At 50.2% G+C, this 27,615-nt stretch overlaps 1 protein-coding gene and 1 long non-coding RNA gene across 2 annotated transcripts in view; both read right to left on the reverse strand.

Annotated features, from left to right (window-relative positions):
- Positions 1 to 15,662: 15,662 nt before the first annotated feature.
- On the reverse strand, positions 15,663 to 17,847 carry HOXC4 (homeobox C4). The gene is made up of 2 exons (XM_075133690.1): positions 17,409 to 17,847; positions 15,663 to 16,871 (listed from the first exon to the last, which is right to left on the reverse strand). The coding sequence occupies exons 1-2, from the start codon at positions 17,845 to 17,847 to the stop codon at positions 16,516 to 16,518; spliced, it is 795 nt and encodes a 264-aa protein (XP_074989791.1). The 3' UTR covers positions 15,663 to 16,515.
- Positions 17,848 to 19,260: 1,413 nt separating this feature from the next.
- The window catches only part of LOC142073793 (uncharacterized), a 36,449-nt gene continuing 28,094 nt past the window's right edge, over positions 19,261 to 27,615 (reverse strand). The window contains exon 2 of the long non-coding RNA XR_012670470.1: positions 19,261 to 19,435. This is a non-coding gene — a long non-coding RNA (uncharacterized LOC142073793). The remainder of the gene's footprint in view (positions 19,436 to 27,615) is intronic.

Raw genomic sequence — 27,615 nt, forward strand, 5'->3', positions numbered from 1 at the left:
CCTCCAGAATTTAACTGTAAGTTAATGTACACCGGAAACTCCAGCTCTCCCTGCTTCGCTAATGGGCTGAGGTATTAGCTGGTTCTAACGATGCATACAAATGTACTTGTCTCTGTGGGCTGCCCCAAGATTTATGACTCTTTTGCCTTCTGTAGCTGTAAACAAGGGAGAAAAAAAAAAAAAAAAAAAAACACCCAGTCCCTGCACCGCTCACTACCTGAAGGAGCCTTAAAAAAAAAGAGGAGGGAGGCAGCGGGCGCAAAACTTGAATTTTTTTGATTTTTTTTTTTTTCTTCCCCCCCCCCCCCCCCGCTCTTTTTCAGGCTGAAAATTGCATTTTTGCAGCCCGGGTGCGGAGCGCGGTGCAGCAAATTCCCAGCTTGGATTTGCAGAGATGGGGGGGCTCAGTCCCAGGGTGTTTCCATCCCCCCTCCCCGCGCAGCCCTCCCCGGGGTGGGGGGGGAGGTCCTCGGGGGGTGGATGGGGGGGACTTGGGGGGCGGGGGTGCGGGGGGCGATGCGCGGAGCTGCGCGGAGCTGCGGGCGGGGAGGCGGGGGGGGGGAGCGCAGCTCGGTGCGGTGCTGGGGTTTTATTTTGAATAATTTCTCTTTTTTGAGGTGGTTTTCTAGAGCAAGGAGGGAGCGGCGGCTGGTTCCTCCTCCAGGGATTCCCGCTGCCCCCGGAAGAGATCACAGCTTAAAAAAAAAAAAAAAAAAAAAAAAAAGAAGAAAGAGGGGAAAAAAAAAACCAAACCCAAATCCGAAATGCAACAAAAAAGAACAATTTCGGGAAAATCCTCGCTTCTCCGCTTATTTTCCTCCGGAGCAGCCGCCGCCGCGTTTGCAGCCGCCGCAGCGGGGCGAAGATGCCGGAGTTTGGGTGGAAATTTAAAAGATTTGGGAAGAGTTTACTAAGCTAAAATTCTATTTCTTGAGCGCTGCGGGCTGGTAGGTGAAAACTGCGTCCGTGTCCGGGGGGGTTTGCTGGGTTTGGGGACTGCGGGAGGCCCTAAAAATGCATTTTGGGGGAGGGGGAGAAACCCCAAACTGGAGGAGGGAGGGATGTGAAAAGGAATTTAAACCTCGGTTAAGTTTCTGCTGGCTTTTATTATACCTGTTAGTGGGGTTTTTTAGGAAATGAAGTTAGATTTCTTGGCAGAGCTGCGGTTGTCGGGGCTTTTTGGGAAGTAGTTTTCAGTAGAGGGACTCGTATATTATACATTATATATATATGGACTCATATATATATTATTATATATATAAAATATATATTACATATATTTTATGTATTATAAATCTATTCTGTATATTTATATAATATATATACACACACAGCTTTTTATATATATATATATATAAAAAATTAGAAAGCTGCCTGCATCGCATCGAGGGAAAAAAAAAACCAAACCAAACCAAAACTCACCAAAATACTCCAAGGAGAGGTGGGAACTCACAATTTTTACTCGTTTTGGAACCCGGGGTTTTCAGCAAAGCTCAAGAAACTCTCTGCTCGCCTCCCTCTCTTCGAGACTAATAGATATTTTTAAAAAAGGCCCCGGAACGCCCGGCCCCGGCGAGGCAGGAGCCGATCCAGCCTTTCCCTCCTTCCCGGCTCGCAGAGTTATTTTAATATCCACTTAAACCCCAAATGGGTTATTTTTGGGCTGTGCAGAACCCGCCTCCTCCTCATTCACATGTTGCCAATTTAATCTGATTGCTCTTTCAAAAACCACTTCGCTTTTATTATTTAGGGGAGCGAGAAGGGATTTAAAAAATAATAGGGGGGGGGAAAGAAAAAAAAAAAAAGAAAACTTGGCCGGGGGAAGAAAGGCGAGTCCGTGTGATGGGTCGGAGCCACATGGTGCTACTTAAAATGTTCGCTTTGAGATTCATAAAATATTTAAAGCCCCGAGTCAAGCCTTTTCTATTTATTGCAGTGTATAATTCAAAATTATCGTGTATTAATAAGCCAATAATGATAATCTCTATAGGAAAAGCACGCTAGTTGTGCTGGTTTTATGGCTGCCCTTATCCTTCCTAATAACCTTTGGCTCGGCTCTGTAATAACTCACCGCCGAATGAGCAATTGCCTGGAGTGCCTTAAATATCTCCCAGCCTTTTCCACACTCCGGACCCCCCCTTCGCACCCCCCCCCCCCGCCCCGGGGCTCCCACGTCATCCCCGGCCGGGCCCCGGTTCGAGTCCCCGCTCCGCCCGCTCGGGTATAGCGCTGGGGGGGGGGCAGGTTTTAGCCTAAAAGTCCTTTTTTACCCTCCCCCTCTTTTTTTAAATAATAATAATAATAATAACAATAATAATAATAACAATAATAATAATTATAATTTGCTAATATTGCTGATATTGCTATTAATGCTATTATTGTTAATATTGCTATCATTGCTATTATTGCTATCATTGCTATTACTATTATTGTTACTGCTATTATTTGCTTATTATTTACTCATTCATACTTATTCGTTATTGTTATCACTATTATTAATATAATTATTATCATTATTATCTCCTCAGAACAAAGTTTCGGAGCTTCTTTTCGTTTTAAAAGCAAAATGTCCCAACTTGGGAATTTGGGAACATCTCTGGAGGAAGGGGACGCACGAGGGCTCCGGGGAAGAGCCCTCAGCCCAGCACTGCTCATTTTCTATTTTCCTCCTCATTTTTACATCCTTATTAATTAATCTCAACATCTCCAGGGCTGGGCGGTGACGGGGCTGGGCTGGCCCATGCCGGGGGTGCGTGTCCCCCTTCTGATATGGCACACGAGTGTAACACGCGTGCACACACACTAGGCCCATGCACAGCACGTGTGCGCACACACGCATGCACACACACACATGCACACACACGCATGCACACACACACATGCACACACACACGCATGCACACACGTGTGCACACACTCCCCGATCGGCCTCCAGCGGCCGCAACCGATTGCGACGGATCTTCTCCACCCAAATTATTTTTAATCAAGACCCGCAGAGGCCCTTGGCTGCAGCCCCCCGGGGGGGAATCGCACCCACGGGGCTTTTTTAAGGCTTATAGGGGAGCAGCAGGCACGGCTTCAGCGGCAGAGAGGGGCCACGAGCCGGCGGCCACGTCACCTGCGATCGCGCGGGGGGAAACTGAGTCACGGCGGCTCGTCAGAGGGAGCAAGTCGGAAATGGGGTTTTTCCGGCAAGCGGCATGAAATGGGGATTTTGGGCAGAAAAGGTGGATTTGCGGCAGAGCTGCCTCTCGGTTACCCGCCGGCTGATGCACGGCTGCGGGATGCAGCGCACGCACGCACGCTGCCCACGGACCCCAACCCGCCTGCACACGCGTGGCACAACCTCCCTGGGCTCGTGGGGGATAAAACACACCCAATCGCACCCCCAGGTATAAATAAAACGCTGGTGCGTCCCCCCAAACCAGTCACGGAGCTTCATCTGTGCACTGGCACAAACACGGGGGCTTCGTATGGACCCCCAACCCCCCCAAAAAAGCTGCGGCGTTTGCCAGGGGGGCTCTGAGCACAAAAGGTGCGCGTGGGAACACGCAGGTGACAGGGACACACGTGCACGGAGCACACGGCCCAAACACACAGGATCCCCCCCCTAAAAAACCACCCCTCCAAGGTGCACACCCCGTGCAGACCCCCGTACACCCCCCCCGCAGGGTGCACACCCAGCGCACACCCCCGTACACCCCCCCCGCAGGGTGCACACCCAGTGCAGACCCCCCCTCAATTGCACACCCTGGGCAGACCCCCCCTCAATTGCACACCCTGGGCAGAGCCCCCCCAAGCTGCACAGCCAGTGCGGACCCCCCGCCAAGGCCCACGCACGGTGTAACCCCCCCAAACACCTCCCCCCCCAAGTCGCACGCCCAATGCAGATCCCCCTAAAGTGCAAATGCAATTTAGATCCTCCCCAAAGCGCACCCCCCCCACTAAGGTGTAAGCACAGTTCAGACCCCCCCACAAGGTGCACACCCAGTGCAGGACCCCCCCAAACCTCCATGCATTGTGCAACCCCCCCAAACACACCCCACAATTTGCACACACCCAGTGCAGACCGCCCCCCCCAGGGTGCACACCCATGCAGACCCCCCCAGGGTGCAGACATCCCGCCCCAAGGTGCACACCCATGCAGACCCCCCCCCAGGATGCTCCCACAGTGCAGAACACCCCCAAAATGTCCCCTCCCAGCCCCTGTTATATGGGGACACCTCCCAGGGGCAACACCCCCCCCCAGGGCCACTTCCAACCCCCCCTCCATTATCACCCAGGCACCCCCCAGCCCCACACCCAGGGGGGGTCTCCCCAAATCCCCAGACCCTTCAGTACCCCCAAACCACCCTCATCCCAAGCAGAAAACCCATCCTGGGGGTTTGGGAACAGCACCCCCTGTTTACCTGGGCCCCCCCCCCCCATCCCCAAGCCCCCACCCCCCCAGTATAAGTGCATATATAACCGGTGCTCCTGGGCCGGTCCCCACCCAAGCCTGACCTCTGGGTGCCCTTCGTTAAAATATGCGGGGAGACAAAGCCCTGGGTGGGAGGCCCCTCCGCAGGCATGGCTGGGGGGGGGGGGGGGGCACCAACCCCAGCCCCCCCCCCCAACTCCCCCTCCCAACTCCCCCCCCCAGCCCCCCAAGGTGAAGTTTGCACCGTCCACCCTGTCCTCCCCAGTGCACGTTCAAGGGGGGGGGGCCTGATCCTGACCATGGCGCTTTGCCAGGACTGGTGTGACCCCCCCACCCCCCCACCCCGATATGCAGCAGCCCCCCGACACCGGGACCTCCCTCGGGGGGTGGCACTGGGGAGCGGGAGCAGCTCAGCAGCACCTGCTCTGCTCCAGGTGCCTGCACACGCGTGTCCCAAACGGGTGCGGGCCCACCGGCCACACACAGGTACACGCACTGCACATGCACGGACACACACACGACACGTATGTGCGTGGAGAGGCGTCACGCAGGCAGACATGCTTATGCAAGCAAGCACACACGCGTGCGTGCAGGCGTGCACACCAGGTGTGTGCAGAGGTGTCATACACAGCCCTGTGTGCAAACACGCATGCACACGCGTGCACAGGTATCACGCTCCTCTGTGCAAACACGCATTCATGCATGCGTGTGCGCAGGTATTACACTCGTGCAAACACACGTACACAGGTATCACACTCCTGTGCAAACACCCATGCACACGTGTGCGCAGGTATCACACTCCATGCAAACACGCGTGCACACACGTACACAGGTATCACACTCCTGTGCAAACACGCGTGCACACACGTACACAGGTATCACACTCCTGTGCAAACACGCGTGCACACACGTACACAGGTATCACACTCCTGTGCAAACACGCGTGCACACACGTACACAGGTATCACACTCCTGTGCAAACACGCGTGCACACACGTACACAGGTATCACACTCCTGTGCAAACACGCGTGCACACACGTACACAGGTATCACACTCCTGTGCAAACACGCGTGCACACACGTGCGCAGGTATCACACTCCGTGCAAACACACGTGCACAGGTATCACACTCCTGTGCAAACACGCGTGCACACGCGTGCGCAGGTATCACACTCCGTGCAAACACACGTGCACAGGTATCACACTCCTGTGCAAACACACGTGTGCACGCGTGCACAGGTATTACACTCTGCAAACACGCGTGCACACGCGTGCGCAGATATCGCGCACAACTCCCCGGCTCTAAAACACTTTCAGCAAACCAGCCCTGAGCACCCCGACCCCCGGGGGTGCCCGGCCACCCTCACCCCTCTCCCCGCACCCCCCACCCCACCAGACCCCACGCGCGGTGCAAACGCCCCCGCACCGAAAAGCCAATTAGAGAAGATAATTAAAGCAACCAGCGTTTCCCCTTCCTCCCCATCCCCTCCGCGCCGGAGCAGGGGATGGAGAGGCGACGCGGCCCAAAAAAATTCCCTGAAATGAAAAGGGGCCCTAAAGGAAGCTCCCAGGGCGGGGAGGGGCGCGGGGCCGGCCACCGGATTTTGGGGTGAAGTCCTTCAGGCAAGCAATTGCCTTTTTTTTGCTTTATTCCCCCCGCAACGAGGGCGTTTTCGCAAACCGAGGTGTCTCTGTGCTGCATCTCCCCAAATTTTATCAGGTTTTTATCTCTGTGCTGCATGTCCCCAAATTTTATCGACCCAAGGAAGGTCTCAAATGATTTTTTGGGGGGAGAAAATAAATAAAACCCTTAAGGAAGAGCATCCACTCGTTAACGTCCCTTGCCGGGCTGGGGGACTCGGGCTCTGGCGGCGGAGGGATGCTCAGGGGTGCGGGGAGGGGGTGGGAAGGGATTTTTTTCCCCCCCTTGAGTTGCATCCAGAGGAAAAAAAAAAAAAACCAACCCACTCCTCTCCTTCAGCAGCAGCACAATATGGTAGGTGAGCGTGTTTGGCTAATCAAGATAAATATTGTATGCATGGCAGGAGCGTGGCAGGCCCTGCTAACGAGGAGAGGGAAGGAGCCGGGGGTTTGGATGCTCCAGCCCCGCATTGCCATGGTTACCCGGGCTGGGAGCCGCATCCTCCTCTCCAAAGCTTCCCCTCCGAGGGGTGCGGGGGGATGCACCGAGGCCCCGCCAGAACTTCCCTGGGGCTCCCGCAACATCCCACGGAAACCAGGGGAAAAAAAGGCAAAATTCAGGCTTTAGCAATATATATTTTTTTTTTCCTTGGGGTATTTTCAAGGATTTTCCAAACCAGAGCAAAAATATCTCTTTTTTTCTAGTTTTTTTTTTGGGGGGGGAGCTATTATAGGAGACAATGGATTCCACCCTGACTAATTGCCTCCAGCCTTTCGCTACGAGAATATGCCCACACCGCTGGATCAAAAAGAAAAGGGGGTGTCGAGGGCGACTTCCCTCCCTTTCCTCCTGCCCCTCCTGGGCATCTTTCCCCGAGGGTTTCCCCCATCCAGCCCCCCCGGGATGCAGCGATGGGGGAATTTGTCACCTTGGGAGCTGCCGAGAGAGGATCCGAAGGGATTTAAATGGGGAGCAGGGGGGGAAAAAATTGGGATTAGAGTGGGGAGAAGGTGAATAAAGCGCAGGCCTGGAGGGTGGGGGATGAACGGCGGCGCGGGGGGAGGGAAACGGGCTTTAAAACATCTGCTGCCGGGGCTATAAAGCAGTTGGATTTACAGCTTCGTGCTGCCAGACGCCCGGGTGAAGCCTTTTCAAGGAATCCCCCGCTTTACAATGGGGAAAGACAGGCAGCACACGCGCGTGCCGGAGGGAGCGTCGGACACGGTCCCGGAGCCGACAGCGTGGCTGGGGTTGGGGTCACACATGGGAACCCCCCCCGCCCCGGGATGCACGAGGGCGGCCGGACACGGGGCGCGTGAACCGTCACTGCTCAGGTGCTTCTGCATCGCCGTCGCGCTGATGGTGATGGGGGGGAAGAATTGGGGTGGCACCCCGCACCTGGCACCCCCGTCGAGGTGACACCCCATATCCAAGCAGCACTCAAGGTGGCACCCCACAACTGGACAGCATCCTAGGGTGACACCCCACACCTGGACAGCATCCTACAGTGACACCCCACACCTGGACACCCCTGTCCCACGGTGGTACCCCGCTTCTGCAAAACATCTTAGGGTGACACCGCACATCTGGACATCCTCAGTGACACCCCACATCTGAACACCCCTGTCCCACGGTGGTACCCCGCTTCTGCAAAGCATCTTAGGGTGACACCGCACATCTGGACATCCTCAGTGACACCCCACATCTGGACGGCCAAGCGGGCCAGCGCCACACATCTGGGCACCCTCAAACAGCTGCATCCCAAATCTCAGCACCCTCAAACAGCAGCACCCCACACCTGGGCACCCCCCCGTAAGAGCACCCACACCGGGACGCACTCCCACGTCAGCACCCCCACACACATCTGGGCATCACCCCACACCTGGGCATCACCCCACATCTGGCCACCCTCCCATGACAGCACCCCACATCTGGCCACCCCAGCACTCCATCCCTGGACCACAGCCCTCCCCCCCCACGCGTGTGCCCAGCCCCACGCCGCGGCCGGGGGCTCTCTCTGCCCCTGACCTTTGCGGGGACCTTCCCCCTCTTATCTACCCAGATTAGGAGGAAAAAAAACCCCTTTCCTCCCGGGAAGATGCTCACCGGGGGGTGGTTAGGTTACAGCTCTGGGAAAGCCCGAAACCCCTAAAAAAAAGAAGGGGGGGGGGGTCGTTTAGGGCTCTGCCCTGACTTATTTATTCCCCCCAAATCAGTCAGACCCCTAAATTTGCAGAGGTGACGAGAAAAAAAACCCTCCCTTCCTATAGCTCTGCGATTCTTCCCTCGCCTTATTTCCCTCCTGCGTTTCTTCCCCATTTCAAACCTCTTCGGATCGTTTTATTAAGGCGGGGAGGGGCTTTTACTGGGGGTTTTGGAGGGGGTTTTTTAGTGAAAAAAAAAATAAAAAGCACGATAAAAATCGGTAATAAGCTCACAAATTTTCCTAAGGGGGGAAATGTGTTAGGAATTAAGTGAATATTTGCCTTTTCCTCCCCTGCAGCCGTGCGGGGCGGCTGGATGCAGGGTCCGAGGATGGAAGAAAAAAGTTTTTTTTTCCGCGTATATCGGCGGGTATCGCGACATACACACCCATGCACGGACGCAAATCCGTATTTATAGCTGCACAAATTACACAAATGCATGTCTAATTAGGTCTCTGCGCAATTACATCTCCGCAAATGCTGGTACCCATTAGCGGTAAATGCCCCGCGTATTATTGCTAATAAATATTTCTAATAATTAAAGATGCTCCTGAAGTGCTGAAGCGATTTTTTAACCCCAACCGGGAAAATATCGAAGGTCTGCCCCCCCCAGGCATTAAACCCGCTGTATAAATATTATTACTGTTATCAGGAGCAAACTCGCTGGGCGCAGCCGGGGCAGAGGCCCGTCCCGGCGTTGTTTGGGTATTTTTTATTTTTTTTTTTCCTAACCCAGACGGGGTTAAATAAAGCTTTTTCAGCCTCAATTTAGCATCTCCCCAAAGAGAAGTTTGCAACCAGCAAGGTGGAAAGTAAAGTTAAAGGAGGTGGAGGGGGGGGGGCAAAGCCCCGCTCCGGGAGGGGTAATAAACCCATTCCCCAGCTGCAATTAAAATTCCCCCCGAGCCCGGGGAAGGAGGGTGAGCCCCTTTCCTCCGAAATTAGCTTTTTTTTTTTTTTTGGGGGGGGGGGGAGGGTGGAAATCGAAGCTTTTTTTTTTTTCAAACCGGCTGCGGCTGTATTTGATTTCCCTCCAGCCCCCTCCCCACCCTGCCCCTCCCCAACTCTACCACCGGCTGGCTAGAATTAAAAAATATAATAAAAAAGAGAATTTAAAAATAGAATAAAAATTAAAAGTGATGGATTAAATTACACACACACACACCCCTCCCCTTCCCCCGGGGCCCGTCCCGCTCCTGCCCCCGGATTTTTGGGACCATCAGTGGTCCACCCCCACCCCAGACCCCCCCCCCCGAAAAAAAAAAAGCCCCTTTTGTCCTTCTGTCCAAAGCTGGGGTCATGACCCAGCTAATGCAGAGCCAACCTGGACGTAAACACTTTATGGGCTCTTCTTTAAATATTTAGAGGCACTTCAAGGAACCTGGGATGGGGCTGGGAGGATTTCAGAGTATTTGAGGGGGTTTTAGTGGATTGTTGGTTTTTTTTATCTCGCATCCTCCTTTGCAAAAGGACCCTCCTCCTCCCCCAAAAAGAAACCTGGGCATGTGAATAGGGATAAGTAGGAATAAAATAGGAATAAAACAGGGAAAGTGCGGGGGGGTATTTAAACGCTGGGGGTATCGTGAGGTTTTAAGCAGCTTAGGGGTATTTTAAATTAATAGTAATAAATAAAAGAGTTGTGGTTGTTAATCCTGTGCAGATACACGCGTGTTGGTGTGGACCTGGGTGACGCGCAGGGGCACGCGTGGATGTCCCTGCTTTTATCCCTCCCCAGGCATCTCCGCCTGCAGCTCTCTGCCTTGTGTGCCTCTAATTGTCCCTATAAAAACGGGGGATAATTATAAATTATAATTATAAATGCATCTCGCCGGATCTCTCTGCCTGCCCATACTGGCTCAGCAGTCCCTATAAATAAATCCATATGCGCTGGGTATGTGCATGGCTGGGCATGGTTAAAAGCGCACCCGCAGAAACACACTTTTTAGTTAAAAGTACCCACTCGGGGAAGGAATAAATGTGTATTTGGAGAATTTGCCTGAAAACGAGCAGGCATCTCCGCCTCTCCCCACAGTTTTATTTCCAGGGAGGGGGGGTGGGTTTAATCTGCCAGTTTATTCATTAAAAAAAAAAAAATTAAAAAATAATAATAATAAAAGCTTCTCGAATTCCCGAATCGCAAACCACTTTCAGCTTGTTTAAGTTTCTGATTGCATAATCAGGGAATTAATTGGGAATAAATGGAGAGCGGCTCCTAAGGAGAGGGCAGAGGAGGGATGGGGGGGGTGAAGGTGGAGTCGCAGCAGCATCTTGGCGAGGGGAGAGGGTTTGGGGGGGGTGGAAATGCCCTGGCCATAAATTACCTCTCGTTTCCCACCTTCCAGTGTGCGCCTTTTCGGTGCTAAAAATTGGTATTTTATGGTCGCAGGGGGGGGATTTGCTACGGACGGCTTTTTATTGGAGGCGCCGCTCCTTCCCTTTCGGGATATTTTGCTGTTTCTCACCCAAATTGACGGTCCCTGCCAAGCAAAGGGTGATTTTGCTGCTTTCTGCCCTTAATTCCCCCAGAATAAGGCAGGGAGGGGGCAGCAAGAGCCCCCCCAGGGATGGGGCTGGCTTTGAGTGGCAGCTGTCAGAAAAGGCAGCCAGACCCGAAGCTGGACGGTGGAAATAAATGCAAAAAAAATAGAATAAAATCAGCTGAAGTTTGGAGAAATCCTTTGCCCAAAACCTCCTGACACCCCCGGCGGGAAAAATAACAGGTTATTTCCAAGCAGAATTATTTTTTTCCGGCTGCTCCTGAGCGAGGGGAGCCCCATCCTCTTCCTCGGAGGAAGGGCAAGGGATCAAAAAGTGTCATCGGGGCAGCAAACTCCTCGGAAAGAAGGCAAAACCGAGAGAAAAATGTAAAAAAAACCCCAACTTTTCTTTGGGGGATACAGCTAAATATTCTTCCTGAGGCAGGGAGCGGTCCCACCTCTCCCCTCTGCTGCATCCCAGCTTATCCATTACACGGCTCGGGAAATTATGCGATACATATGTTGGATTAGAGAGCAAGGAAAAATGTTAATTAAGACATGGGAGGAAAAAGTTAATCATTTACAAAGCAGTATTTAATTCCCTACGCAGAAAGGGATGATTTATTTATTTACCTATTATTTATTTTGCTCACTCCTGGAGCTTGTCCCATGCACGTCTATTTTTCAGGGGAGGGGGAGGAAAAATCCCCCCCCAAACACCACCAAGACGCCTTTTTTTCCCCCGAAAATAGAGAAGAATCCGGTTGCACTGAAGCAAACACCCAAACAAGCAGGAAAAGGTGATATTTGAAAATTGCTAACAGCATCCCCACGGCGGCTGCCGGCTGTTTGGAAAGGAAATCCGAGTCTTTCACTAAAAATTAAAAAAAAAATTTAAAAAAAAAATCCCAAAATGTTTAGTTTGGTACCTTGCCCATCAAAATTAATCACAGCGACAGATTAGGAAGTACATAAAACTATATCTCTGGATAATGATATACGAGAGCACAATAAATAAAAGTTGCACGCTGGAGGTGCTGTCAGGTCTGGGGCGAACCAGTAACTCACTCGTTTAACCCCGGGTGCGTGTTTTGGCTTTTAATTCCAATTAACGCCGGAGAGAGGAACGGTTTCAACCTACGAGGGGTTGAAGGAAATTGCTGGAAGGACCCGTAATGCCGTGTTAACTGCGAGCTAAACCCCCGCTCAACAGGAGAGCCCTGGGGCAACAACAACAAAAAAAAAAGGGGGGGGGGGGGAAATAATGTATTTCCAGTGCATAAAAAAGAAAATAAAAAAGTTCTCATAACACTGAAGCTGCTGAGGACCCTCGTCCGCCTGCAGTTATCTCCCCAAAGCATCTCTGGAGCTGTTATTTTCCTTTTTTTTTCCCTTTCTAACAGGCAATACAGGAAGCTAATTTTCTCAGCCTGCTGATGTAAATTGAAGAGAGGTTACCATTCCTCGCAGGCTCTGGATACAAAGACTTCCTCACGCTTTTTTTTTTTTTTCTTTTTTTATTGCCAGTTAAACCCTTCGTAAAACGACTTTGCAGCCCTCTTAAAACCCGAGTCCTTAGAGAAGCTAGTTAAAGAGAAGAGGGGGAGGAAAAAAAAAAAATAACATAAAATAAAGACCGAGCTGCGAAAGGAACCGGTAAAAACTTATCAGGGAACTTCAAAACAAATTGGACTCGAAGAACATAAAAGGGGGGGAAAAAAAAGCCCTGGCCTCAGATGTTAATTTGAGCCTCCAGAAACACGTTGTTGCTGGGAGTTTTATAGCCCAATAATCAAAGTAAAGCGAATTATCCGAGCACTGAACAATGCAGCACCCGGGGGGTGGGGGGGGCACCTCCTGCAGCCACATCTATAGGTGCCAGGGCCAGGTCTGGGACATATAGCCCAGGGATGAGCAAGCTCTGATGCCTCGGGGGGAACATTTCTTCCTGAAAGCACTCCATCCACCCGAGTATCTATCTGTGCCTCTGTCTGTCCCTCTGTCCCGCGGCTCCTTTCCACTGGGAAAACCCGGGGTTATTTTGCATCGCTGCCCACAACCAAATCTCTGTCCCCCCCCAGCCCCATCACCGCTCCTCCGCTCCCATTTGCATCCTGATTTTCATCCCCACAACTCCCAAACTTTCAGAGGCTCCTTTTTGCTCGCTTTTGGGTTAATTTTTTAAATTATTATTATTATTTTAATTTTTTTTTTAAATTATTTTAATTTTTTTTTTTATTTTATTTTGGGGTTTTTTTTCCTGCAATGGGGGGTTACTTACGTGGCTGGGAGCGCTCCTGGACCAGCCGGGAGGGAGAGCATCTCTGAAGGAAAAAGAAGGGAGAGAAGTTTGGCCGCCACTTCACCCTTCTCTCCCCTTTTTCTCCCGGGTTATTTTGGCGAGGAAACAATGCCATAACACGCATCGCATCTGCCCCAGCTCCCCCCCCCCCCTTTCCCCATACACCCCATTACTATGGTAAAACCTACAAAGCCTCTAAACAGCGATGGTGCCTCTAAATCTATGTCCGCAGACACAGAAGGTACAACGTTGGGAGAGGCAGCGGGTCAGGAGGGCTCCGGGGTCAGCTTGCTCGCCTCCAATGGAGCTGCTGGGATAGAAAAGTTGGCCTTTCCATGAACCCGCTTTTGCCGTTTACCCGAACTTCAATAAAGTTTTCTTTCAGCTTCTCTACATGGAGGCGTCAAGAGGCTAAAAAGGGACCGTGGTTTGGGCTGTTTGCAGCAGGAACAGCCATTTTTCCCCTTCCCCCCCCCCCCTTTTCCCCTTTTTTCTCTTTATTTTCTTTTTTCCTTTTCCCCCTTTTTTTATCTTTTTTCCCTTTTCCCCCTTTTTTCTTTTTTTCCTTTTTTTTTTCCTTTTCCCCCCTTTATTTCCCTTTCCCCCTCCCCTTATTTCTTTTTTCTTTTTTTCCCCCTCTCTACCCCCTTTCTTCCCCAGGCTATATCGTGCGTTTATACTCTCCCTCCGCAGCCCCAGTCGTGTCACGGCCAAGGCTGAGGGAGATGCTGGGTGAGGACCCTCCTGTGGGCAGCAGACAGGAGCCCACCCCTGGTCGATGTCCCTGGCACCCAAGGGACCTGCCACCCCCGGGGTGCCATCCCCAGCACCCCCCTCCGCGGGATACACCCAGCCTGGGGTGGGGGGGGTGGTACAGCACCCCCCATCAACCAAAACAAAACCCAACCCACAACTCCAAACTCCAACATCCCCCCCAAAAAAGAGGGAGAAATCCAACTTGGAGCCATGCTCCTTCCTCCCCACCCTCCTCCTCCTCCTGGCTCCAGCCCAGCCTGCGGCGGTGCAGATGCCCAGTTCTGCCCCCCACCCCCGAGGAGATTTGGGGTGCTGCCCTGCCTCAACTTCGGGGCACTGGGGTGCTCTGAGGGAGCACCCACCTCCCAGCACCTGGGGCTGTGCTTTCCCCGCAGATTTTCTGCTTTTTCCTGCGTTAAACCTCCTTTTCTCCCCTCCTTGGTGCCTTTTTTTCCCCCCTATTTTTCCCCCTCTCTGCTTTGATTTCTTGCCTATATAAAAGGATATTAAAAACACCCAAACCCCCACGGGGATGGGCCGAGCCTTGGGTGCTGTTTACTGATCGTCTTTTTATTTTATTATTTTATTTTTCTAGGGCTGGGTTGTATCTGGTTTCCCCGCCTCAACTGTGTGGGCTGGGATCTTCCTTGGAAAAAGCCAAAATCCCAACTGACTCCCAACACCTTTCCCTGCTCTGGGGAGGAAATGTTTAAAGAGGAGTAATGGTTCCGTGTCCTGTCGATATGTTTTATCTTTCCAGCCTCGTCCTTATATTAATATCACTAAAGCAGGATGTGAAAGAAAAGGAAAAAAAAAAAAAACCAAAAAAAAAAAGCTGATGAGCTTTACATATAAACTCCCCAGGATAAATGATAACCTTCTCCCTCTCCAGATCCGCGTCCCCAGCTATCACAAAGGGGTTTGAGACCATGATTTGTTTAATGGCAGCTTAAATCGATGTTGGAGAGAGAGGGGAAAAAACAACAACAACAACAACAACAACAAAATAGAATAAAACCTAAAGAAAGAGGTTGGCAAAACCTCCTCTCCAATAACTCAGGGTCCCAGGGCTTTGGGGGGGCACTTGCAGCAGGCCTCCCTCTCCCAGCCCCCTGCCACTGGGGTTTTTAAGCAGCAAACTTCCCAAAACCAAGGCCTAATAAAAAATAAAGGGGGGGGGGGGCTCAGCCCCCCTCACGCACCCCCTTCCCTGCCCTTCCAGGGAAGCACAGACATCCTGCACCGGGGGGGGGACACCCAGGTTTTTCCCTAAAATCCCCCCACTGCTGCCAATTTGCTGGCTGCCTGCAAAGGCCAGGAGTAATGAATTACAGTTATTAGCACTATTACTACCATTATTCTCATTATTGTTATTGTTATTATTATTATTTAACAGCCTTTTCATTGCCTGGCAAAATTCAATATGACCTCTTGGCTTGAACGAGTCAACACGAGCACGCCACGACAGCAAGAGAAAATAATAACAATAATAATAGCAATAATAATTAATAAAAAATCCAAGAGAAAAAGTTCCAAGCAGGGAGAGGAGCTAAAACCAGCCAATTTTCTGCGGGATGGAAAGAAAATAGAGAGACATGACTGGAAGCTAACCCCAATCCACAGCACTTGTCTAAAAACCCAGATTTCTCTTTCCCCCCCCCCATATTTACAGGTTGGGAGGGTCTGAGATTTAAAGTCACTGGCCACGTCGTGATGTCATAAAAATCGGGAGTTGCGAGTTATCTTTAGGTTTGCTTAAACTTAACTTAAGCAGTAACTGGTGCACATGGGATCCATTGCACATCGTCCCAGCATTTTATTACCCTTATTATTATTATTTTGGGGCGGGTTTGCGGGGAGATGTGGGGATAAAATAAGTCACCAGACATAAAAGTAAAACTAATTCACACTGACTGGTTTATTGAACACTGGGACTTTCACATACACACTAAAACTCTTTATTGCAAGTTTACAATGATCATGTAAAATCAGTCCAAAAACACAAATAACCACGACAAAAAACCCTAGCTACTGACTTTTTAAAACCTTCTTCTGCTTTTATTTTTTAAATATGTCACTCTTTCTTTCTCTCTCTCTCTCTCTCCCCTTTTTCTTCTCAATTGCTCAGCAAAGACTCGTCCACCCTTGTGTGCTGTTTCGTAGCTGCTTTTTGTTTGCCTTTTTTTTTTCTCTCTCTAAATCGTGATTTTTTTAGCTTTTTTTTTCCCCACATTGCTACAAAAGAACTTCATAGCTCCTTCGCTCATGGTGCATTTGTAATGCAGAGGGGAAAAAAATACCTACATTCGCCTTTTTTGTTTGTTTGTTTGTTTTTTGCCGTCAATATTCTCATCATTTCGTCATTAAATTCACCCAACAGAACATTTACCTCTTCCTCCCCCCACCCTGCCCTCCCTCCCCATCCCCCAGCTTTAAAAAATAAATAAAACCCTGAAATGGCGTAAAAAAAACCCTGCAGGTACAGACACCTGGCCTCATGCTATCTGACATGCATCTAAAGCCCGTGGTCTTGGGGGACACCCGTTGTTTTTTATACGCACAGGAAAAAAAAAATAATAATTATTATTATTATTATAATAAAAGAAAAACTACAGGGAAAGGGGAAGGGGGGAAAAGAACCAAAATATATATATATATATATATTAGATTCTATAAATAATCCAGAGTCATTTGTGTGCGGGTCTGGGGGTGTTTATAACCTGGTGATATCCTCCGTGCGCGGGTCCTGCGCGGCGGCGGAGGGCAGCTCCTCGCCCGCGGCCGTGCTCGCCGGGGCGGCGGGGGCGGTTGAGGCGCTGGCAACCGCTGCCGTTGCTGCCCGTACTTTGGTGTTAGGCAGCCTGTGGTCTTTTTTCCATTTCATCCTCCTGTTCTGAAACCAGATTTTGATCTGTCGCTCGGAGAGGCAAAGCGAGTGGGCGATCTCGATGCGTCGCCGCCGGGTCAGGTACCTGTTATAGTGAAACTCCTTCTCCAGCTCCAAAACCTGCTGCCTGGTGTAGGCTGTCCTGGATCTCTTGGGTTCGCCTCCATTGTAATTGGGATTCACTGGAAAGGAGGGGAAGGAAAACAAAAAAAAGAAAGGAAAGGAGAAAAAAAAAAAAAAAACAAAAAAAAAACACAAAAAAAAACACACAAGGAAAATCAGCGTGGATGGAGAGAGGGTCGGGAGAGGAGACTGGAGGAGCCGGGGGGGAAGGAAAAAAAAAGTAATAGGCTAAATAGGTAATAAAGAACTTTGGGCAGCTCAAGAGTTTCTATTCTAATAGGAAGGGGTTTCCCTGGCTCAAAAGACTGAATTATTTATGCACCCCTTACAAAGCTTTCGGAGTTTCACACATACATAACAGAACGAGCCACATGGCTAAGGCTGCCCACAGTAGCTCGGCTATAAAATTTATGGTGGGTGTAATTACCCATTCGGAGTCGTAAATCCAGTTCAATTGTGCTAACCCAAAGACTCTCATGGAAGGGAAGGAAATAAAAAAAAGAGAGAGAGAGAGAGAGAGGAGAGGCGAGAGGGAGCGAGCATGGTGTGAAAATAAGAGAGCGGAGAGACAGAAGAGGAAAATAAAAGTTGCATACCAGTACTGACGTGGATTTTTTTCATCCAGGGATAGACTATGGGCTGTTTGGAAGCTGTGCTGTTGGGATGGTCGGGGTTTGGCTGGTTGCAGGCTGGAGGGGCTGGGGAAGGAGTAGTGGAGGAGGTGGATAGAGCAGCCTGCTCGCAGAGCTGCTGTGCTTTCTCTGAGAGGTGTTGGCCTCCTGGAGTTTGCCCGTGTCCCCTTTGGAGCGCGGCCGGGTTGCCGGGAGCCTGGAGACCCCCGCAGCTGAACGGGCGGTCGGGGAAGGAGGGTCGTGGCACGGGGTACAGCTCTTGATGGTGATGCTGGTAGCTGGACTCCCTTGTCCGGCTATAATATTCCGGACTGTGGTCTGGGATGTAATTATTTTGCGAATATTCCTCGCATGGAGGAAATTTCGGATCGATGTAGTTAGAGTCCATCAAATAAGAGCTCATGATCATTAATTTCTGGAGTGGAAAATAATTTTTCTCGCTTTGTCGTTTTTCTGCTCCATAAAGCCCTCCTACTAGCTGGCGACCCCGTAAAGTTACTTTCACCATGTGACATCCCCGGCCAATCACACCCGCCAGCCCAGTCCCCGGATAAGGAACCAAAAGCTTCTGCAAAATGTACCCAAATTGGGGGGGGGGGCGTGGGAGTGGGAGTGGGAGTGGGTGCGCGGGGACATGCGCTTCGGTGCGAGGTGCTGGGTCCCGGGGTCCATCCCCACCTCCCTCGGTTGCTGGGGGAGGGGGGGGGGCACACAATGGGGGACACCCCACCTTGGTGGGGGGCTGAGGGGGAGTGGGTGAGGGGGAGTGTGTAAGGGGGAGGGTGAGTGTGTATGGGGGAGTTTGGGGGGGGGCACAAGGCATCCCCCCGCGATCCGAGCTGGGAACAATGAGCCCCCCGCCCCCCGCCCTTGGTGTGAGTGTGAGTGTGTGCCCCCCCCCCGGGCTGCACTGACCCTTCAGGACACCCCCCCCCCCCCCCAAAGTCTACCCCCAGCAGCCCCCATCTCCATCCCCCCCCCTCCCAAGACTGGGGAGGGGACAGGGCATGTTGGGGACACCGCCCCCCCCGCAGCCCAGCCCCCCCCATCCCAGAGAGGAGAGGGTTAAACACCATCAGCACCATCAGCACCTATTTTTTGGGGGGGAGGGGGGCAGTTACCTGGCAGGTAGAGGTGGGTTTGCAGATCCCTTATTGACCCTGCCTTAAATCACGGGGGACAGGGGGGGATTGCCCACTTCTGCCTGCAACCGGCGGTACGGGCTGCCCCCCCACTGCAGGCAGCGGGGACCCCCCCCCCCCTTTGCTCCCCAAACTGCCCCCGCTTTGCTTAGGCCCGGCCTTTGCGAGCAGAGCCGGGTTTTTTTTTTGGGGGGGGGAGGCAGCACCCCGCTTTTTCCTCGGCCCTGGGTGCTGCAGGTAACGCACCCACGGCGTTACACGTCCACGTGTGTGCACCACCCACGCGTGTGCACCGCTCCCAGGCCGCTTGGCCCTTGCTTTAAGCATTGACTTCCCCATCCTCAAGCTCTGGTGTATATTTATACATATATATATATATATATATAATTTTGGGGGCAAAGCTGGAGGGATGCGTTAAAAATGGCTCCCACCTCCCCGGCGCAGGTCGGGGAGCTGCAAAGGGATGTCAACATTTTGGGAGGGTTTTAGCTCCCTCAATTAAAGCTTTTTTTTTTTGCTTTTTTTTTTTCAATCTCCATCTCGCCCTAAAGAGAGGGGCAGAGGAGGGAGGTGGGGTATTCCCTCCTTGTGCTTGATAACAATTATAGTTGAAAATCATAGCTTGCAGGGCATTGCCATATTTTACTTGATAACAATAAAAGTGACACATAAAGTTAACTGTTTATGTTTTATTTATTAGACTAAATGTGCCAGCGGTGTCGAAGGCTTTTGGCTGGTTGTTACAGCTTTTTATGGGGTTGTAAAACGCCATAAATCAGTCACTGCGAAATGGTCGGGGCTCTTTGTGCTCTTGGCTGAGAGTTGTGTTTGCGGTGGCTGCTGTTTCTTCTGGAGATGAAAAGTAATAATGGGGTTTTACTTTGATTATTATCACCCCCCCAACCCCCCCAATCATCGCGGTGATTTTGCTTTTTACCTTATTGTTATTATTATTATTATTATTATTATTACTATTATTAACAAGCCCTGGCAAACAGCAAACGCCGCTTTCGCGCTTTGAATAAACTACCTTTAGCAAATGACATCAGCAGGGTTTGAGGATTTAATTAGGAGCGCTGCAATTAAAGGAAAGCAGAACTTTCCAAGGCTCTGGCATCGCCCATATATTCCCCTAGAGACGAATTTGTGACTGGGAGACGCTCACACAAATTCGAGTCTACAGGGTACATATAGGCGACGGGAAGGGTTGGGGGGGGGTGAAGGGGGGGCTGAGCCCCCCTCGGACACCAGCTCCGCACCTATTTGGGCACCGGGACGTGGACCGAGTCGTTTTCTCGCTTTATTTGGCTTTTGGGGGGGGGTTATTGGCGGCTGATTTGCAGGGCTTCGCTAATTGCTGGCCCCGTGCACCGGCAGAGCCTGCTCCTTCCTAAAGTTGTAAATCCCGGAATTACATATAGAAACGCCTATATATATACCTATATAAGGTAAAAATCCTTGCTCTTCCCAGAAAGGTTTCGGGGACAGGGAGTGAAGGGGGGGGGATGGGAGCTGCGGGGTTGGGGGAAAAAAGACATGAATAGAAATGTATTCCGGAACCCAAAACATTGATTTAAATAGATCCAATAAATTCCTTTTCTCCAGCTATACTTCATTCTGCCCAAACACCTCAGACTCATGCAGGGCTTTGACATTTATAGTTCAGACTGATGCAACAACTTTATTCCAAGGCTGAGGGAATATTGAATAAAGATGGAGAGTTAATAAAGTAATTTTTACCTACGCACATCCTTTCCCCACCCCCCCACCCCGAATATATGGTTTTCAATAAGCACCGGCAGAATAAATAAATATCCACAGGTAGTTCTCTTAAGGATATGCTGGATGTTTAAAAAAAAAAAAAAAGGAAAATAAAGCACGAAACAAAACGGCAGCAATCAAAGCATTAAAAAATTCAAGGCGTGAAGGTCACAAACTGGGCGGCTCTGGACTCTCGCGCTTTCTCAAGGGGGAAACGCAACTTTATTTGCACCCTCTGCATCCCCCCACCCCCGATTCCCACCCAAATATATCTATTTTTGAGGACTCGCCTCTCCATCCTCTCTTCCCTATCTCCCTTCATCCCCTCAGTGTGTTTGGGGGGGCCGCCCTCGGATTTCTTACAAAGAATCTCCCGGATTTCTTACAAACGCACCCAAAAAAATCCTATTTTCCCCTTTTTATTGCTTGTGGATTAATGTTTCCCCCCTCCCCTTTGCTTTTTAACCGGACTGTGCCTCTTGCTGAAGTGTTTGGATTTTTTATTTATTTAATCTCCCCCCCCCTCTTTTTTTTTTCCCTCTGTAAAATAAGTCTGCAGGGACGTGTGAAGAATAGTTGTACAAGAATCTGGCTCTTTTGTCTATAAAGCAGCCCTCCCACCGCTCTCCATCCCTCGTCCCCCCACCAGCACAACCGTGGCGAGAAACACTTTGGGAGGGACAAAACCCAGAGAAACGCAGCACCTCGGCAGAAAAAAAGAAAGAAAAAAAAAAAAAAGGGGGGTGAAAAAAATTAAAAATCACATTTTGGGCTTTATTTCCTTTTCCTGCCTGGGATGAGGGCTGCGAAATATAGATCTGGTTACCAGCGCGGGGACGTTTTTAAGTACAAAGCGCCTTTTTGACAGTACTGAAGAAAAATAAGTATGCATTGTCTCTCCGGATTCATTGTGTTGGCTATTACCATACTGACCGTTTGGTAACCTGTACCTCAGCCCATTAGCAATCTGTGCTTTCCAGAAAAAAATGAAGTACCTATCTACTGGGGGTTTGTTATCCCGTGTTTAATAATAATAGGAAAAGCGGGGTAAAAGCTCGCGGTGGATGAACTCTGCCTCCTTGAGATGCGGGAGGTGGGAATCAATTTTGGAGTGGAGTTTTATTCCGAGCTTGTTTTGAGGTGATTATTGCACAATTAGTGGTAGGAGAACTAAAAACCTCTGTGTGTGTGTATATATATATTTTAATTCTTTTTTTAATAGTTGGGTTCTCTCTGCCATAGGCAGTGGCACGTAATTAATTAAATTTTATTTTTTTCCTACCAACTTGAAAGCAGTCAGTGCAAAGAAGACCTTTTCTTTTTGTCCCTTCCTGATGCAAATAGAGAAGGTCTAATTTATGCAAAGAAATATGCAAATGTTTAATTGATTTTTTTCTTAAATCTGTTGTCAGTAAAAGTAATGAATCGGCCTAAAACGATTTTAATAAGCAAAGCCTGTCACCCAAAGTCCTAGCCTTCACATTTTTCTTTTGAGCCTCTTTCGCCTCAAAGAAACTAATAATGTAAATATTTATCCCTTCATTCTAACGTATTAAAGATGAATCCCTCTTGTTTGCGAAAGAGCTCCAAAAACATAAAATAAAATATGCAAACCAGTTTCTCCATCTCTCCCTCCTCCCCCCCCCCCTCCCCTTCTCACCCCACCCAGGAATTCAATTTTCTTCAAATCTCGTTGAAAGTGGCTTTTTAAAAAGTGGGCGCATTTTAATATTGGTTAGACAGCGTGACCTGAATTTCACCTCAACTGTTTGACTTGATCCAATAGGTCACTGCCAAGGAGTTATTGATGGGGGAACTCCATTGAAATTTCTCTCCTCACAAATGGCCTTTAGATCTTCTAGCGAGTTCAATAACTAGTTATAATGTAGAAGGGGAAAAATGAAGCCCAGAGGCAAACTAATTCGATGTTTCATTTTTATGCTGGAGAAATTGTTGGTTTTTGTTCCTCTCACCTCCCGCTCTGCCCCTCTCTGCCTCTCCAAAAGGGATTGGGGGGGTGGAAAAAATAAAAATAATCTGGTTTGGGCGAAGCCCCCTCTGCTCCGAGGTTTGTCTCTGCTGGAAATATCTGCGATTTTATTTATCATTGAATTGGCGCTTCAGCCCGGGAGCTCCTCGGGACTCGGTGGAGCGGGGAGCCCAGCAAGAGTGAAACTTGCTGCTTGGTAGGAAACATACTCTTTTTTTCTTTTTTTTAAATTTTTTTTCTTTTTTATGTTTTTCTTCTTTTTTCGTTTCTTTTTTCTCTTTTCTTTTCTTTTTTCTTTTCTTTTTTTCTTCTTTTTTCCTTTCTTTTTCTTTTTCACTTCTTCCCCCCCCCCCCTTTTTTTTTTTTCCTTTTTTAGGAAAGGTTTTGTTTAAAACGAATCAAAGGCGCCAATAATCAAGTTACACCTCTCTCCTCTCCAACTTCTCCTGTGGTTTAGCAGGACCGGGCAGACCCAGCCTTCTGCTGCAGCCCTGCTCCCCAGCAAATGAACCCCTTAAAGAGCCGCTCGCAACTGGAGCTGAGCAATAGCCCAGTTTATTCCCCGGGTTTTTATCTGTGTGCTGGGTCGCCCTAGTTCATGTGACCACATCTGGGCTCTTCCCTGGTTTGTTGGCCTTGGGGAGGGTTTTCTCCCTTTTGCTTCCTTCAGATCTTTTTTTTTTTTTTTTAAGGCTTAAAATATTTATTTGAATTGTGAGGAGGGTTTATTGGAGCGGAGGGGGGCGAGAGGCAGAGGAGGACGCAGCTGGAGGATGCTTTTAAGTGATATATATACAGGAGCTAAGATTTCTCCTTGACTTTTCGTAGACAAAGACGACTTATCCTGACCCACCGGATAATTGCTGAACCCTGGGTTAAGTTGAAAAGAAAACATTGGGCTTGTATTGGGGAAAAGGCCTGTTTTGGGGGGGGAGGGAAGTGAAAGTTACAGGAGAAAGTGTCCGGGGGCTGCAGCGAGCCCATGAGCAGATCTATAGCTGTTATTGTATGGGATGGAAACATATACAAACTTGAGGCTGATCCCTCTTGTTGGAGAGAGCTTCTGCTTGAGTGGTACTTACTGCTTTCACCCCGTGGAAATCTTCCTCCGGGATGACAATATTAATAATTAACATCATTCCCCCCCCCCCCCCCTCCGCCTCCTCCCCCAGACCCCCTCGGGTTGCAAATCCACTTCTCGTCTCCATAATCCTGAGTCCTTCTTGATGGCTTGGGCCAGGGAGAAGGGGGTGAAAAAAGTTTCTCTGCAGGGACAGAGGATAAAAATGAAGTGTTTTTTTTTTTTCCCCAGAAAGTTAATCCAGCCCCAGCTGGGGGGTTTATACCGGGGAATTTGGGGAGGGGGGAGCCCTGACCCGCTGCTGCTGCAGAGGAAAGGTGGCAGGGATGGCTCAGCCTCCACTTGCAGGGATGCAGAGCCTCTGGCCTAGCACCAAAATGGGGTGGAAGGGGACAAAATAAGCAAAAACTCCCTCTTTTTGGTGCATCTGGAGTCCTCCCAAGCGAAGACGAAGCCCAGGTTTAACCAGACTGGGCTCATCCTTTTTTAACACCTTTTGCAATTAAAAATCAACCCGGGGGGTGCTGCCTCCGGGGACGCGACCCAGCACTTTTTAAGCAAAAAGCAGCCAAAAAACCATACAGAAAACCCTCTTTTTTTTTTTTTTTTGTCCGCCTCGGTGTTCAAATGGCCGCCTTGCTCTGAGCAAACACATCCCTGAGACACCCAGCCCCCGCCGATGCCCCTCGGAGGCTGCTGAAAGCTCGGATCAACAGCCCGCTGTTACTAAAAACCTCGGGTACCCCTTCCCCTGGATGCAGGTCAATGAAAAGTGGGGTGAGGAGGGAAGGAGAAGGGGACGACACGCGTGGGGAGTGACACGGGAGGGGGGGTCCTGCCCCTGTGGGGCCAGGCAGCATCACATGGAGGGCAGATCCCCAGCACCGCAGCCAGATGTGGAAGTGATGGGATGAAGGGCAGGATGATTTAAAGTCCCGGTTTTATCGCCTTTCGGGCCGTGTTTTAAACTCTCTCGATGTGTAAACACGCTCTTTAAACCCGACGCGACCCAGATGCGCGCAGCTCCGCGCCCATGTACGCACCCCCCAGCCCTGACAGCTCACAGCGAAATTGGGCTTTTCCCAGGGGTAATTCTGGTCCCCTCGGGGGGGGGGAGGGATGGGGAAGGATGTCCCCTCCGCACCCTGGAGTTTGGCGAACCGCTTCGCTGAGCCATCACATGTATTTAAATCTTAATAATAATTGCAATAATAATAATAATAATAATAATAATAATAACGCCCCGGGAAGGCGGCGCGGACACCCCGGAGCCCGGGGGACCCTTGTTAGGGTGGGAAACAAGGGATTTAACGCTAGGAAAGGCGCTCCCCGCTCCTTTTAATGTTTATTTATTTTTTTTCACTAGGGTACTTTCAGTTTAATCTTTCGCAGTGCAATAAACTATTATCTTAGTTAATCCCCAAGGCGAATCCATCAAAACCTTTTAATAAAACGTTTCGTGGCTTCCGCGGGGGCCTCCAGCAACAGGGGCTGGGGAAGGGCGAGCCCTGGGTGGGTTTTTTTTGGGGGGGATGTGTCTCCCTAAAATTTCCTGCTAGTAAAATGGGGGGAGAGGGTGTGTGTCCCCCTCCCCTCGGTGGGGCCATTAGGATTCCGGCGGCATGGGGAGCTGCGGGAGCCATCACTCACGGCCCCGGGAGCAAAGGGAGCCGGGCTGGAACAAGAGGAGCCAAGGGGATGATATAGAGAAACAGGCCGCCAGCATCAATCCCGACCTGATAAGAAATCGGCTGCTTCCCTGAAGAAAAAAAAAAAAAGAAAAAAAAAAGAAAAAAAAAAAAAGAAAAAAAAAAAAGAAAAAAAAAGGAAGGGAAAAAAAAAAGAAGGAAAAAAAAATATCACGGCCCGCTTGACTGGGCCGTAAAGGTTTTAGAGAAAAAATCGCCTTTTCCCAACGCTAAAGGTGCCACCGGTCCTTTAGGTTTGCTGGGAAAACTGGGAAAGGTGAGCTGATTTTTGGGGGGGGGGGAAAGCGAAAAGAAGGGGAAAGCAGCCCTTCGCCCAGAGGCCACGGTGAGGGTCGCTGCAAGGACCAGCCTGCCAGGGGCTGTGCAAACCGCAGCTCCCCAAAACCTTCTTTTTAAGCCCCAGAGCTGACTCGCAGCATCGCCTTTGGGGCTTAAGTGAAGAATTAGGCGTTGGTGCAGCACGCTGAAAGCCTCCCATAAAATATAGGTTTGTTCATACTCCACTTCTCCCCTTACACATGACCCAGCCACGCCAGCCCCAGCCTATTTTTTAAAGCTTTCTATTTCGCCACAATATTATAGAGAATTAATTCCGACAAGAGACAGGTCCCGAAGAGGAGCAGACACAGACGTAAAGTGTCAGCTTGAGTCTGCAGGTAAATATTTCCCCCTATTCCAACATGCAAAAGGGGCTTTATTCTGCCTCGGAAAGGAGAGAAAGGAAAATAGCAGGAAAGAAGGATTTTTGTTTGACCAGGACACGCGTGGACACGCACAAGCCCAAGCACCCAAGTGGCATTTTTTTCTTCCCCGAAAAAAACCCCACCCGTGTGCTCCAGAGGGAGAAGAATCCCTCCAAGTGGGAAAGGGAGAGGAGGATGCTCAGCGCACACACCCCCAGCAGAGAAACCCCTCATCGCTCCCCAAAAATCTCTCTCAGCACCCGGAGGGGTTGCACGCACCGGGGGGGCTCTTTTGGGGGCGGGGGGATTTGCTTAGATCCCAAATTTGGGGGGCATTTTGGTGAAGTGCGCTGTTCTGCTGGACGCTGGATCCCAGCGAAGGGTGCAGAGGAGAGGAGCGGGGAGGAGATGGCTCGGGGGGGGGACACGACACGAGCTACCTCGTTATTAATTACAGAAACTCATCAAGCTCAGCCTGCAAACCCCCTAATGTGGGGGCGGTCCCCCCTCCCCCCCAAAGGAGAGGAGGGTTTGAGCTTTGCGGAAGCTGTGCCCCCCCAAAGCTGTGCCCCCCCCAAAGCTGTGTCCCCTCCCCAAGCTGTGCCCCCCCCAAGGTCCATACCGAGGACGAATCTGCTGGAAGGTCGGGGGGGGGGGTGAGGGGGAAAGGCCTTAAAATAAACACAGGAATGGGTGAATGGGGAGAAGCAGGGGTGGAAAAATGCCCCAGGTGCTGGGATTTGCCAAGGGGCTGCTCCGGCTTTTGGGGGGGCTCCCAGCAGGGTGCCTTCGGTTTGGGGTGGAAAAGCAGATTTGGGGGGGTTAAGGAGGGGGGTGGAGGATACGAGGGAGAAGAGAGGAAGAAAGACGAGATGTATAGAAAGACACAGAGAGGGAGAATGAGAGAAATGTGGAAAGAAGAAGAGATGGAGAGAAAGGGAGAGAGGTGGGGAGAGGGGGGGAAAGAAGGAAGGAGAAAAAGAAGGAAAGAAGGAAACAAAGAAGGAAAGAAAAAAGAAAGAAAGAAAGAAAGAAGGAGAAAAAGAAAAAAGAAAGAAAGCAAAAGGAAAGAAAAAAGAAAGAAAAAGAAAGAAAAAGAAGAAAAAGAAGAAAGAAGGAAGGAAGGAAGGAAGGAAGGAAGGAAGAAAGAAAGAAAGAAAGAAAGAAAAAGAAAGAAAGAAAGAAAGGGAGGAAGAAGGAAAAACAGAAGGAAAGAAAGAAGGAAAGAAAGGGGCAAAAAGGAAGAAAATAGGAAGAAAAGAGGAAGAAAAGAGGGAGAAAAGAGGGAGAAAAGAGGGAGAAAAGCAGAAGAAATTAAATCGGGGATGGAGGTGTATTCGCCAACACCCCCAGCCCGGCAGAGGAGATCCCCGGTGAGGTTTGCCGGGCTTGGGGGGGCCGGCGGGTCGCGGGTGTCCCAGCAGACCCCCCCCGCTGCGCTCACCCCCCGCCCGCTGAGCCGCAGCGCCGGGGGGAGCGGGTGACTTTTGAAAACAAAATATTTTTTAAAATTTTTAAAAAATCAGTATTACGTACTGCTGACTCCCTCCAAGTTACATTTATTTCTTTTTCCTAAACCTTCAGGAAATCAAGTTTCATTTTTTAAAGCGGGGTGAGCGGCAGCTCCTCTCAGCCAAACTCCAGCGAACTCTCAAATCCTGCCCTGGACGCGAATAAATACCAGAGGTCAACAGTAGCCGCTCTCCCTTCCCTGGTGATTATTTTACTGCTGAGAGGGAATCAGAGGAATCTGCTAAGTGCCAAGAAAACATTTAAATATATCTGTGTCTGTTTACATAAGTGCG

This window comes from Calonectris borealis, chromosome 30 (genome assembly GCF_964195595.1).
Source record: "Calonectris borealis chromosome 30, bCalBor7.hap1.2, whole genome shotgun sequence".
Lineage (NCBI taxonomy): Eukaryota > Metazoa > Chordata > Aves > Procellariiformes > Procellariidae > Calonectris > Calonectris borealis.